General features: G+C 37.0%; 1 protein-coding gene across 4 annotated transcripts in view; it reads right to left on the reverse strand.

Annotated features, from left to right (window-relative positions):
- Positions 1–13,384, reverse strand: part of MTCL1 (microtubule crosslinking factor 1) — a 279,300-nt gene that overhangs the window by 182,983 nt on the left and 82,933 nt on the right. For all 4 annotated transcript variants that reach the window (XM_053714926.1, XM_053714925.1, XM_053714924.1 and 1 more), the window contains exon 2: positions 3,645–3,869. In XM_053714926.1, coding sequence (XP_053570901.1) covers positions 3,645–3,869 — 225 coding nt within the window. The remainder of the gene's footprint in view (positions 1–3,644; positions 3,870–13,384) is intronic.

Below are 13,384 nucleotides of genomic sequence, written 5' to 3' on the forward strand. Positions count from 1 at the left end.
TAGGGGAAAGGAGGAATGGGTTCCTACACTACAGAAGTTGTGTGTTTGGTTCGAATGGGGAGGTGGGTCTCTGCATTACAGAAAAATAAAAATAAATAGATGAGGGGGACTTCCGGGCGGCGGCCATGCTTGGTCGCAAAATTTTGGGCTGCTCCAGTAGTCCTGCTATATCAAGATAATATCTCAACTTGGACTCTCCTTCTGGACATCAATTTGTTAGCACTTTGAAATACAGAGGATTTCCTCTTAGCAGAGACTTTTCTTTTCAGGATTGCTGCCTGCTCTCAAGAACCGGAGCTTTTTCTATGAGGTTTAGGCCTCAACGCAACCCCCCCAGTGATTTTCCTAGTGAACTTCATTGTCGAGCAGTGCCATAAGTGCGCTGTACAGCAACTTCCATAGATGCAAGAGACTTAACCCATACGCTTATCTGACACAATTAATAGCAGCTTGTAATGGAGGCAGCAACACTTAACCTGGAGGAGCTGCGCTATCTGCTAGATAGCTATGTATCCGCATTCGAGGCGACACTGAGTGGGGAGTTCAAGTGTGCTGGGGATCATGCCTCGGAGCAACCTACTGTGTTGGAACCTCCCCCGATGCCCAAGATTGCCTCACTGACACCTGTAGTGAGTAGTAGTGGAGCTGAGACCGAGAACTTGGAAAGCACCACGTGGCATTATGCGGCACCATTGGACTCAGAAAGCGTTTCAGCTACAAGTTACCCTGTCCTTGTATTGACTCAGGAAAACAAGTTACCAGGACCTACGGAAACACAGGCTGAAACCTCTGGTAAGAAAATTTAAACTACATACCTGCAGACACTAGTCTTGTTGCGACCCCCTGCTGCACAACCTAAGCTCCATGTCGACCCAGCCATAACTCAAATTGGTAAGACAATTGGAATTACATACATGCGGACACTAGTCTTATTGAGACCCCCTGCTGCACAGCCTAAGCTCCATGTCGACCCAGCTTTGCCTCAAACCAGCGCTAATCCTTATCTTACTGCACTGCAAAGAACGGGAGTAGGTTAAGTTTGGTTCCCGCATGGCTTTTATTGCCAGGTTCGTTACCACTACATCACGAACCTCAAGATGACTTTCTTTAGCCTGATCAATAGCGGTATGGACACTGATACTGAACCCCCATCAGCTGGCTTGGTTTGACGATCAATGGATCTGAGACTCTCTGAAGCAGCTAGCAAAACATTAAGTGGACATCTAGTTAAACACCCTTAATAATTTTGAGCCATACCACATATATTGCTTTTCAAATAAATGTTTTATTGGGAATCTGTATGCCAGAGACATTGTTTCTGGTATATGTGAGATTATGCAAGTAACTCTATTGCCGTATGTAGATAAACATGGGAAGCCATATACAGTGGGTTTTGTAATAATATGGGTACGCTACTTAAATTTGTGTTACTTTTTTTTTTAATAAGTTTGCTTCCTTTGAGCAAGGCTTTTATACTGAATGCTGCAAAAACCCTGTTTGGTTTGCTCTCCTTAGGTTTCAGCTTGAAATTAATATTATGCTCTATACCATGCGATAACAGTAATTACTTGATTTTTCAGACCCCCCCTTAAATTAAATTATTTTCTTACAGCATATAGTGTTCTAACAATAGGGGTCCTCCTATTCTCCCAATACAGTGACCATTAGCGCCTTGCAGCATAACAAAGCTAAATATTGAGCATTCCTCATTAAAGGTACACTTGCTACCTCCACCTAGTCAGCAGTTTCAGTTCTTAACACACCTAAAGGTGGTGAGTACTCTTCCGTGGGTGTGCCTCCTGCCTATAGCCCAAGATTTCATATGTGTTATTATAATATAGTTCTCAAAAAAAAAAAAAAAAAGTTTATAAACCAAGTGTCAGTTACGGTTCATAGTGAAAGCTAGTCTCTTACATTAACAACGAAAAAACAAAACAAAACAAAACAAAAAATAAAATAACTGAGGTTCTACATTAGGAACCAACAGTGGACCCTTTCCTGGATTATCCCCTCCTTAGATTATTAGTCTCCCTGTGCTCAGAGAGGGCCAAGAGTGACCCCATGACCAGTTGGAGGGCTCTAATATGGTTCAAATATGGATAAACACTGCAATATATATCCTTTGCTATTCATTGATGTTTAATGATGTGTGATGACAGATTCATCTCTATATGTACTCTTAAGAAAAATATGTATCACTGTATGGCATTGTAATTTGCTTGAGTTGTATTGTATGGTAAACCTCAATAAAAAAAAATAAAAAAAAAAAAATAGATGATCACATAGACGGGGAGGTGGGGAGGATGAGGAGGGATCCCTACATCACAGAAATAAATAAATAATAAAAAAATACTCAAAACGTGATACTGGCAGACTGGCGATGACCAGTGTGATATGTGGAGGGTGAGAGAAGAAAGCTGTTTTTTATATATATATGATGACATTTGGCGTCCAAACGATGGCATGAAATATACAAAAATGGGCCTAGATCAATACCTTAGGTTTAAACAGAGCGAGTAGTGGTGTGACCAGCTACAAAGATGTATACTAAATAGCACTTCTCACCATTTGTACCACTGATAATAAAGAACTGTGTATTTAAATATAAAATATATATGTAGTATGTTATTGATGGTATACACTTGTGAAAGACATAAATGTTCCTAATTTATGGGAACACATAGGGGTTAAAAGGTAAAATGTATTGATGAATTTAAAAAAAATGGGAAGAACACACAATTAATAACAGATGGTGGAAACAGAGTGACCAGACACAGAAAGGATCTTTAATCGTGGGGTAAAGTGTGAGTGATACACTTCATATATGGGTAATAACCCAAATAAGAAGTTTTACCCCCAAGACAAACTGTGTTTGAAAGAGCAGGTGAATCACCTAGGGGAGCTGAGATAGAGTTTATTTTGTAGGCACTCCTTGTAGGCATGCCCACTTGTGGCAACGTCACCAACATTCCTGGATTCCCACATTGAGGCCTAATTCAACACCACCTCTTAAGCGCCAACAAATGTAGCAGGAACCCACAATTAGAGGCTGCCCCCTCCCCAAAAGGATGAAACATACTCAGAATCTGCACACCAGGCATTCTGCTGATGACAGCTATCCTATATTTACAGAAAACTGTGCAAAAATTGTTTTTCTGATAGACTAGAATATGGATTGCCTTTATAAAGGGATCTGGTTGGAATATGGAACCCAGGTGACATTTGGGAGAGTATATTTCAGGTAATAGTGTTTTTAAGAGAATTGTCTCTCATATGGATTTCTTCAGTATGCTCTTGTGTGAAACCTGTCTGCTAAACTGAAATGCAAGAGACTGCTGAGTAAAGATGTCTTTAGATTGTAGTGGTTGAAGAGCTGGGGCTGTCATTTTATTCTTGGACCAGGCATCACAGTGTCTTGAGTCAACCCTGATTGTTAAGGCCTCCTATAATTTATAAACCCAGTAAAATCTATATGAAACATTTTGTACAGATCTTAAAAAAGATTAAAAAGATCTATTTGGTTTATTCTTCATAAAATTATACACACACTTATCTGCATATTAAAAGTGTAAAACTCACTACTCAATATTTTTGCTGGTTCCTAAATTTGTCTGTACCTAACAGATGCCATATACTACACTCACCTTTAGATCTTGCTCCAGACTTCTGATGAGTTCTCCATCTACTTGTCCAGTCTGTGCAACTTTTATGCTTTTTTGCTCTGCTTTCCTGAGGCGGTACTGCAAAATACGGCAGTTCTTATTGGCTCGGTCCAGCTCCCGTCGGAGATCCTGGAGCTGGTAAACATCTTCTTCCAGATAGCTGTCACGCATTTCTTCCATTTCAGCTCGCAACTCATCAATTTCATCCTACGGAAAAAACACATACACAGTCAAACTAAGGAAATAATTTTCAAAAACTTTAGTAGTAATAAAGTAAAGAATTAACTTCACTCAAAACTATATTTAGAAAAAAATTGTTCTATATAACACCATTTTATTGCCAGCTCTAATACTATCTGACTGGTAATATTTTATTTTTCAAAAACATTTTGCTCACACTTAAGAGGAAAAATAGAAATGGTTCAGAGATTGAAGGGAGATTGAAGGGAAGGAATGGAAACACGAGCACTAAATGCAAACTTGTCAAAATTATGAACAATGATCTAGAGTTCAGACCTGACATGTTATCATCAAAATATGTTTTAAAATGCACAATATGGCCAAAAGTATATGGACACCACGACTAATTATTGAGTTCAGGTGTTTCAGTCACACCCATTGCTAATAGGAGCGCCATGGACGAACACTTGCACTGCAATGAGTTGTACTGAAGGGAGTTAAGTGTGGCATTGCCATAGGATACCACCTTTTTTAAAAATTGGTTTGTGAAATTTCTGCCGTACTAAATATGTCCCAGTCAACTGACTGTAAGTGCTATAATTGTGAAGTGGAAGTGTCATGGTTCAGCCACAAAGTGGTAGACCACGCAAATGCATAGAGCAGGGCTGCCGATTGCTGAAGTGTGTAATGTGTAAAAATCGACTATAATCTGTTGCATCATTCACTACAGAATCCTAAACTGCCTCTGGAAACAACATCTGTACAAGAATTGAGCATCAGAAACTTCATGAAATTTGTTTCAATGGGCGAGTAGCTGTACACAAAACTCTCATCAACATGCGCAATGCCAAGTGTCAGTTGGAGTTATGCAAAGCACGCATTCACTGGACTCTGGAGCAGTAGAAATGTGTGATGAATTACACTTCACCTTCTGGCAGTCTGATGGAATAATATGGGTGTGACAGATGCCTCAAGAACACTACCTACCAGAATTCATAGTGCCTTCTATAAAGTTTGGTGGAGGAAGTATAATGGTTTAGAGTTGTTTTTTAGGGTTTGGGTTTGGACCCTTAGCTCCAGTGAAGGGTCATCTTATTGGTTGCCCCTGTGCACAAAGCAAAGTCCACAAAGACATGGTTTGGCATGTGTGGTGTTCTCGTCCAATATCATTGTCTCATCTAACAAATGCTCTTTTGTTAAATAGGCACAAATTCCCACAGACGAACACCAAAATCTTGCGGAAAGTCTTCCCAGAAAAGTTGCTGCTGTTATAGCTACAAAGGGGAGGTCAACTCCATATTAATGGCACATGGTTTTGGAATGTGATGTCCCACAAGCTAATGTAGGTGTGATTGTCAGGAGTCCACATATTTTTGGCCATATAGTGTTACACATTTTAATTTCAATTCAGAGAAACAAGATAGGCGTTTTTGTCTTTATTGCATGGTATTTTAAATGCATTACAGTTAATTCATGCTTCATTTCTTAAAGGGACATGAGGTCAAAATAAAACTTTCATGATTCATATAGGGAACATGCAATTTTAAGAGACTTTTCAACCTACCGCTCAGGAGCAGTAATTCCCTACTGGGCCCTTAATTGGTTATTAGTGGATATATAAATATGTCTCTTGTCATTAATGTGTTAAGCTACAGTCCAATAGTGTAAATTACTGGTCTATAGCTTTAGTCTTTATGTGTTTAACCCCTTTAAATGGTTATGCACATAGTTAAATGGAAGTGATAGTACAATAAAAAAGCTATAAACACATTATAGTGTTTTATTTTTAAAATCATGGGGCCCATTTATCAAGCTCTGAACGGAGCTTGTGGGCCTGTGTTTCTGGCGAGTCTGAAGACTCGCCAGAAACAGCAGTTATGAAGCAGCGGTCTAAAGACCGCTGCTCCATAACCCTGTCCGTTGGCGCCTGCTCTGGGCAGTCGGACAGGAATCGCCGGAAATAAACCCGATCGAGTACGGAGGGCGGCATTGCACCAGCAGCTCTTGTGAGCTGCTGGTGCAATGCTGAATACGGAGAGCATATTACTCTCCGCATTCAGCGATGTCTTGCGGACCTGATCCGCACTGTCGGATCAGGTCCGCAAGACATTTGATAAATAGGTCCCCATGTCTTTTTAATAAATATAGTATTTGTTTTTGGACTTGTCAGATTTATCCACTCAAGTGTTAAACATATTTAAAGGACATAAATCTTGACTCTGAGCCATGTTCTGTGCATTTAAATTGTGAGCACAAGAATTATTGCAGCAAACCTGCTTTTCTAAAAAGACTTCTTTTAAAATGTATTACTAATCAGTGCTGCTTCATTGTGCACATGATATGCACATGCCACATTAGTGCCGGTACTCTGCAATAAAGCAAGTGCATAATGCGTATGCATGCAAGCTACTGCTGCATCAGCGGTAGATTATCTGCCAGATAAAAGCACAAAAACTGTAGACTCAAAGGGTTAAAGGAAACACAAAAAAATAAAATAAAAATAAAAATGATTCAGATACAGAATACAATTTTAAACAACTTTCTTATTGACTTCTATAATCCAATTTAGTCGTTCTTTTGGTATCCTTTGTTGAAAATGATACCCAGGTACTCAGGAACTGTAAGCTAGCAGCTGATTGGTGTCTGCAAATAAATACCTCTTGTCATTGGTTTACTGATATGTTCAGATAGTTCCCAGTAGTACATTGCTGCACCTTCAATAAAGGATATCAAGAGAATAGAGCAAAATTGATAATAAAAGCAAATTGGTAAGTTGTTTAAAATTGTATTATCTATCTAAATCATGAAAGAAAAATGTTGGGTTTCATGTCCCTTTAACATTTTATCTCTGTGCTAAATGTATTTGTTTTCCAAAGGATGTGCGTCTCTTTGTTTTTTGTTTTATTTTCTTAAAAAAACAGAGCTCCGTCATAAATAACTGTAAGCTTCATTGGAGAAAACTTTATTGCATAAGGTAATTTTTACATCCCCAACTTAACACAGAGAGTGATTTTTATGATACAGAGTTATCAGCAGAGACATGATAAAACCAGTGCCCTCTAATCAGAGAGAGCTGAGGTCGATCACAGGTGACAACCTGGAATATTTTATGACATATTTTTATCATACTTAAAGGAACATAATACTTATATGCTAAATCACTTGAAAGTGATGCAGCATAACTGTAAAAAGCTGACAGGAAAATATCACCTGAACATCTCTATGTAAAAAGGAAGATATTTTACCTTACAATTTCCTCAGCTCACCAGAGTAAGTGCTTTGTAAACAGTTATACTTTAACTGCTGTCCAGCTGCAGGTAAAAAAAAAAGGAAGAAATGAACAGCAGCCAATCAGCATTCAATCAGCAGTCATGAACTCTTTTACTGTGATCTCATGAGTTTTCACTTAACTCTCATGAGATTTCATAGTAAACTTCCTTAAACTGAATAGGAAAATAACATGAGTGTGCATGAGGCATGCTCCCTTACAAGTCCTGGGACAGGCATACTGATTAGCTGCTTAAATTCCTTTAAAATGGTGTGTGAATACTTAGGACATTTTGAGGTAAAATATTTTTCTTTTTTACATAGAAATTTTCAGGTATTATTTTCTAGTCAGCTTTTTACAGCTATGCTGCATCACTTTCAAGTGTTTCAGCATTTGGGTATCATGTCCCTTTAAGTGATTGGTTAACCAAATACGATAGACATGTCATATTTGGTATCAAACTAATCCTCATGACATCACATGCTTATATGACCTATATATACATAACAGAAGTTATAAGACATCCTATAATTTCAGCCAGAGATTTATGACAGGCTATAAGGGAGAGGGGGTGGTTACTTTCTGGGCCCACTCTCGAAGGAGGGTTGGTTCAGAAATCTGATACCAGAGAAAAGGTTATATAACTTTGATTCCAACAACATAAGTTTGTCATTCCATATAGGAGTATACGTAACAACAGTGTGAGTGACCAACTTTTTCTTCCAAAAAACTCCGTTGGTGCAGATACCTAAGCTAGTACAGTGTTAGGATCTGTTTTTTCTCCATTTTATTTTTAAAACTGTTACATCTAGTATATATAATGGAATTTCAAAGGTGTAGTATTCTTTTTTTCATAGTAATACATTGTTTACATGTTAATCTTCTGCTCTTTAATAAATAATATTTTTGCTTTTCTTTTAAACATAAAGTAAAACGCCACTAAGCTGTGTTTGTTTCATTTTTACTTCAGAATTGATTATGCATCTATGCTCAAAGTACTATCAAAAACAGTATTACTTTTGTTAAATCCTCAACATTAAAGGGACACTGAACCCACATTTTTTTTTCTTCATGATTCATATAGAACATGCAATTTTAAACAACTTTCTAATTTACTCCTATTATCAATTTTTCTTCGTTCTCTTGCTTTCTTTATTTGAAAAAGAAGGCATTTAAAGCTATTTTTTTGGTTCAGAACGATGGAAAGCCCTTGTTTATTGGTAGGTGAATTTACCCACCAATCAGCAAGAACAACACAGTGTGTTCACCAAAAATGGGCCGGCATCTAAACTTACATTCTTGCATTTCAAATAAAGATACCAAGAGAATGAAAAGAATTTGATGATAGGAGTAAATTAGAAAGTTGCTTAAAATTGCATGCTCTATCTGAATCACGATAGAAAAAAATTGGGTTCAGTGTCCCTTTAAATATTTCCCTGCTGTCATGATAAAATAATGCTACAAAAACCTCTTTTGTCAGTGTCATAGTTAATACTATCAACGTTTTGTTTATTTTATTTCCATGGTCCGTATTACTATAAGCAACCAATCAAATAATAGTGTAATGCAATTTAGAGCTAAGAACAAGGCAGCCAGGGCACGATATTGTATGACACTACTACTTCAGACATCTCCAGCACAGAGATTCACTCATTCCATTACCAGTCTGCTGCCCCTGGGATATGAACATACTATTATTAGGTTTGAGTGCAATTTAAGGCAGGAAGCAGATATGCCAAGGCAAAGGCAGAGGGGAATGGATACTTTCCAGAAGAGCTGCCCTTCCAGGTACTAATATAGATACTGTATCCCATTAACCAAACAAAACAAAAAACAGACCAATAAAAAAAATGCAGACGTCACTCAGACGTATAAAAGGAAAAGAAATACAGCTATTTTTTTTATTTATCTTCCTAGTAATAAATATTGTCCCACACTCCTAGAAAGGCCAAAAACAAATTCTCTAACTTAGGTGTTCACAATGCTGTAAATGACCTAAACCAGCTATTTTATTTGCAGCATTTCCAATTTTTACACAAAAGCAGGAGGTGTCCTTTTACTATAGAATTGTAGTACAATTGTTTTATAAATATACTTAGTAATATAGTATTCACGTGACAGGGATATTAAACTCAAAACTGAATGTCCTATTACTAGTGATGTCGCGAACATAAAATTTTCAGTTCGCGAACAGCGAACGCGAACTTCCACAAACGGGCGAACCGGGCAAACCGCCATAGACTTCAATAGGCAGGCGAATTTTAAAACCCACAGGGACTCTTTCTGGCCACAATAGTGATGGAAAAGTTGTTTCAAGGGGACTAACACCTGGACTGTGGCATGCCGGAGGGGGATCCATGGCAAAACTCCCATGGAAAATTACATAGTTGATGCAGAGTCTGGTTTTAATCCATAAAGGGCATACATCACCTAACATTCCTAAATTGTTTGGAATGACGTGCTTTAAAACATCAGGTATGATGTTGTATCGATCAGGTAGTGTAAGGGTTACGCCCACTTCACAGTGACAGACCAAACTCCCTGTTTAACGCACCGCAAACAATCGCAAACAGTCCATTTGCACAACCGCAAACTCCCCATTTGCACAAGGTTGGATACCAAGCTAGCCATGTCCCATTCCTTGTCCTCACTGATGTCATTGAAGGTCTCTTCCTCCACCCAGCCACATACAACACCAAGGGTCCCCGAAAGGTGAGAACAAGCCCCCTGGGACGCCTGCTGTGTTTGGTCTTCCCCCTCCTCAAAGCCACCTTCCTCCTCTGACTCCTCTTCTTCAGACTCCTCTCTCTGCGTTGCCTCTCTCTGCGTTATTATAAGGTGTGTTAAGTAGTAATATTCCTATCAGTTTAATCCCTGTTACGTCCCCTATCAGGGGACGTGTATATGGCATGGATTTTAGGAACCGGGAGATGGAAAAAGATGCTTGGTCGGTCCTCCTACTTCAAATTTGGGGCACTGCGCGTGCAATCTAATGTGCCACCAGTTAGGAGTGGTGTGTTAAGTAGTACTATTCTTATCAGTGTAATCCCTGTTATGTCCCCTATCAGGGGACGTGTATATGGCCTGGATTTTAGGAACCGCGAGATGGAAAAAGATGCTTGGTTGGTCCTCCTACTTCAAATTTGGGGCACTGAGCGTGCAATCTAATGTGCCACCAGATAGGAGTGGTGTGTTAAGTAGTACTATTCTTATCAGTTTAATCCCTGTTACGTCCCCTATCAGGGGACGTGTATATGGCATCAATTTTAGGAACCGGGAGATGGAAAAAGATGCTTGGTCGGTCCTTCTACTTCAAATTTGGGGCACTGCGCGAGCAATCTAATGTGCCACCAGATAGGAGTGGTGTGTTAAGTAGTTCTATTCTTATCAGTTTAATCCCTGTTACGTCCCCTATCAGGGGACGTGTATATGGCATCGATTTTAGGAACCGGGAGATGGAAAAAGATACATGGTCGGACCTCCTACTTCAAATTTGGGGCACTGCGCATGCAATCTAATGTGCCACCAGATAGGAGTGGTGTGTTAAGTAGTACTATTCCTATCAGTTTAATCCCTGTTATGTGCCTTTTTTTTTGGTTTGGTTTTTGAAGCCACAGTGCAGCACCAGAGGCCAGAAATATTAGGCATGTACACATGCCTGAAAAATTAGGTATTGTTGCAGCCACTGCTGTAGCAGCGGCCAGAAAAATTTATGTTTGTTTCCCAGGCAGAAAGTGCCCTAAAACATTGCGGCTTGAACCCTAGTTGGTGGCGGATAAGTCACGCAAGTCATCCGGCATTCAGAGATAAAATACAGCAGCGTGTGGACCATTTTTAGCCCAAGGCAGCTTATCTCATCAGTAGGGATGGGCGAATGTTTCGCAACATTCGAAAAACGGCACGAATTTTAACACATTCGTTCGTTCGAATCGAATTTCGAATGTTTACATAACATTCTAACATTCGATTTTTGAATGTTCGGTTTCAAATTTTACGATTACATTCGAAAATATTCGAATTCGAAAAATTCGAATTTAGATTGTAATAGTATTTCTAATGCTTTTTCTTTAAATGTAATATTCGAATTATGCAATATTCGAATTCGAAAAATTCGAATTTAGATTGTAATAGTATTTCTAATGCTTTTTCTTTAAATGTAATATTCGAATTATGCAATATGTGTATTTGAATTCGAAAAATTCGAATTTAGATTGTAATAGTATTTCTAATGCTTTTTCTTTAAATGTAATATTCAAATTATGCAATATTCGAATTCGAAAAATTCGAATTTAGATTGTAATAGTATTTCTAATGCTTTTTCTTTAAATGTAATATTCGAATTATGCAATACGTGTATTCAAATTCAAAAAATTCGAATTTAGATTGTAATAGTATTTCTAATGCTTTTTCTTTAAATGTAATATTCGAATTATGCAATATTCGAATTCGAAAAATTCGAATTTAGATTGTAATAGTAATTCTAATGCTTTTTCTTTAAATGTAATATTCGAATTATGCAATATGTGTATTCTAATTCGAAAAATTTGAATTTAGATTGTAATAGTATTTCTAATGCTTTTTCTTTAAATGTAATATTCGAATTATGCAATATTCGAATTCGAAAAATTCGAATTTAGATTGTAATAGTATTTCTAATGCTTTTTCTTTAAATGTAATATTCGAATTATGCAATATTCGAATTAGAAAAATTCGAATTTAGATTGTAATAGTATTTCTAATGCTTTTTCTTTAAATGTAATATTCGAATTATGCAATACGTGTATTCGAATTCGAAAAATTCGAATTTAGATTGTAATAGTATTTCTAATGCTTTTTCTTTAAATGTAATATTCGAATTATGCAATACGTGTATTCGAATTCGAAAAATTCGAATTTAGATTGTAATAGTATTTCTAATGCTTTTTCTTTAAATATAATATTCGAATTATGCAATATTCGAATTCGAAAAATTTGAATTTAGATTGTAATAGTATTTCTAATGCTTTTTCTTTAAATGTAATATTCGAATTATGCAATACGTGTATTCGAATTCGAAAAATTTGAATTTAGATTCTAATAGTATTTCTAATGCTTTTTCTTTAAATGTAATATTCGAATTATGCAATACGTGTATTCGAATTCGAAAAATTTGAATTTAGATTGTAATAGTATTTCTAATGCTTTTTCTTTAAATGTAATATTCGAATTATGCAATACGTGTATTCGAATTCGAAAAATTCGAATTTAGATTGTAATAGTATTTCTAATGCTTTTTCTTTAAATATAATATTCGAATTATGCAATATTCGAATTCGAAAAATTCGAATTTAGATTGTAATAGTATTTCTAATGCTTTTTCTTTAAATGTAATATTCGAATTATGCAATACGTGCATTCGAATTGGAAAAATTCGAATTTAGATTGTAATAGTATTTCTAATGCTTTTTCTTTAAATGTAATATTCGAATTATGCAATACGTGTATTCGAATTCGAAAAATTTGAATTTAGATTGTAATAGTATTTCTAATGCTTTTAAATGCAATATTCGAATTATGCAATATTCGAATTCGAAAAATTTGAATTTATATTCGAATTCGAAAAATTCGAATTTATATTCGAATTCGAAAAATTCGAATTTATATTCGAATTCGAAAAATTCGAATTTATATTCGAATTCGAAAAATTCGAATTTCGAATGTAGACATTCGATATCATTATAAACATTCGAATTCGAAAGTGACATTCGAAAACTGTAAATAACATTCGATTTTCGAATTTTTAAGAATATTCGTTCTTATCGACATTCGAATTTAGAATTCAAATTTCAGGAATAACATTCGTTCTACATTCGAAATTCGAAAATTTGCACATTCGCCCATCCCTACTCATCAGGCCTTTTTTAGTGGAATGTATCGCCCACTGTCAGTCCCTTCGGGATCCATCCCTCATTCATCTTAATAAAGGTGAGGTAATCTAGACTTTTTTTACCTAGGCGACTTCTCTTCTCAGTGACAATACCTCCTGCTGCACTGAAGGTCCTTTCTGACAGGACACTTGAAGCGGGGCAGGCCAGAAGTTCTATCGCAAATTGGGATAGCTCAGGCCACAGGTCAAGCCTGCACACCCAGTAGTCAAGGGGTTCATCGATCCTCAGAGTGTCGATATCTGCAGTTAAGGCAAGGTAGTCTGTTACCTGTCGGTCGAGTCGTTCTCTGGGGGTGGACCCAGATGGGCTGTGGCGATGCGTAGGACTTAAAAAGCTCTGCATGTCCT

This window comes from Bombina bombina, chromosome 5, assembly GCF_027579735.1.
Source record: "Bombina bombina isolate aBomBom1 chromosome 5, aBomBom1.pri, whole genome shotgun sequence".
Lineage (NCBI taxonomy): Eukaryota > Metazoa > Chordata > Amphibia > Anura > Bombinatoridae > Bombina > Bombina bombina.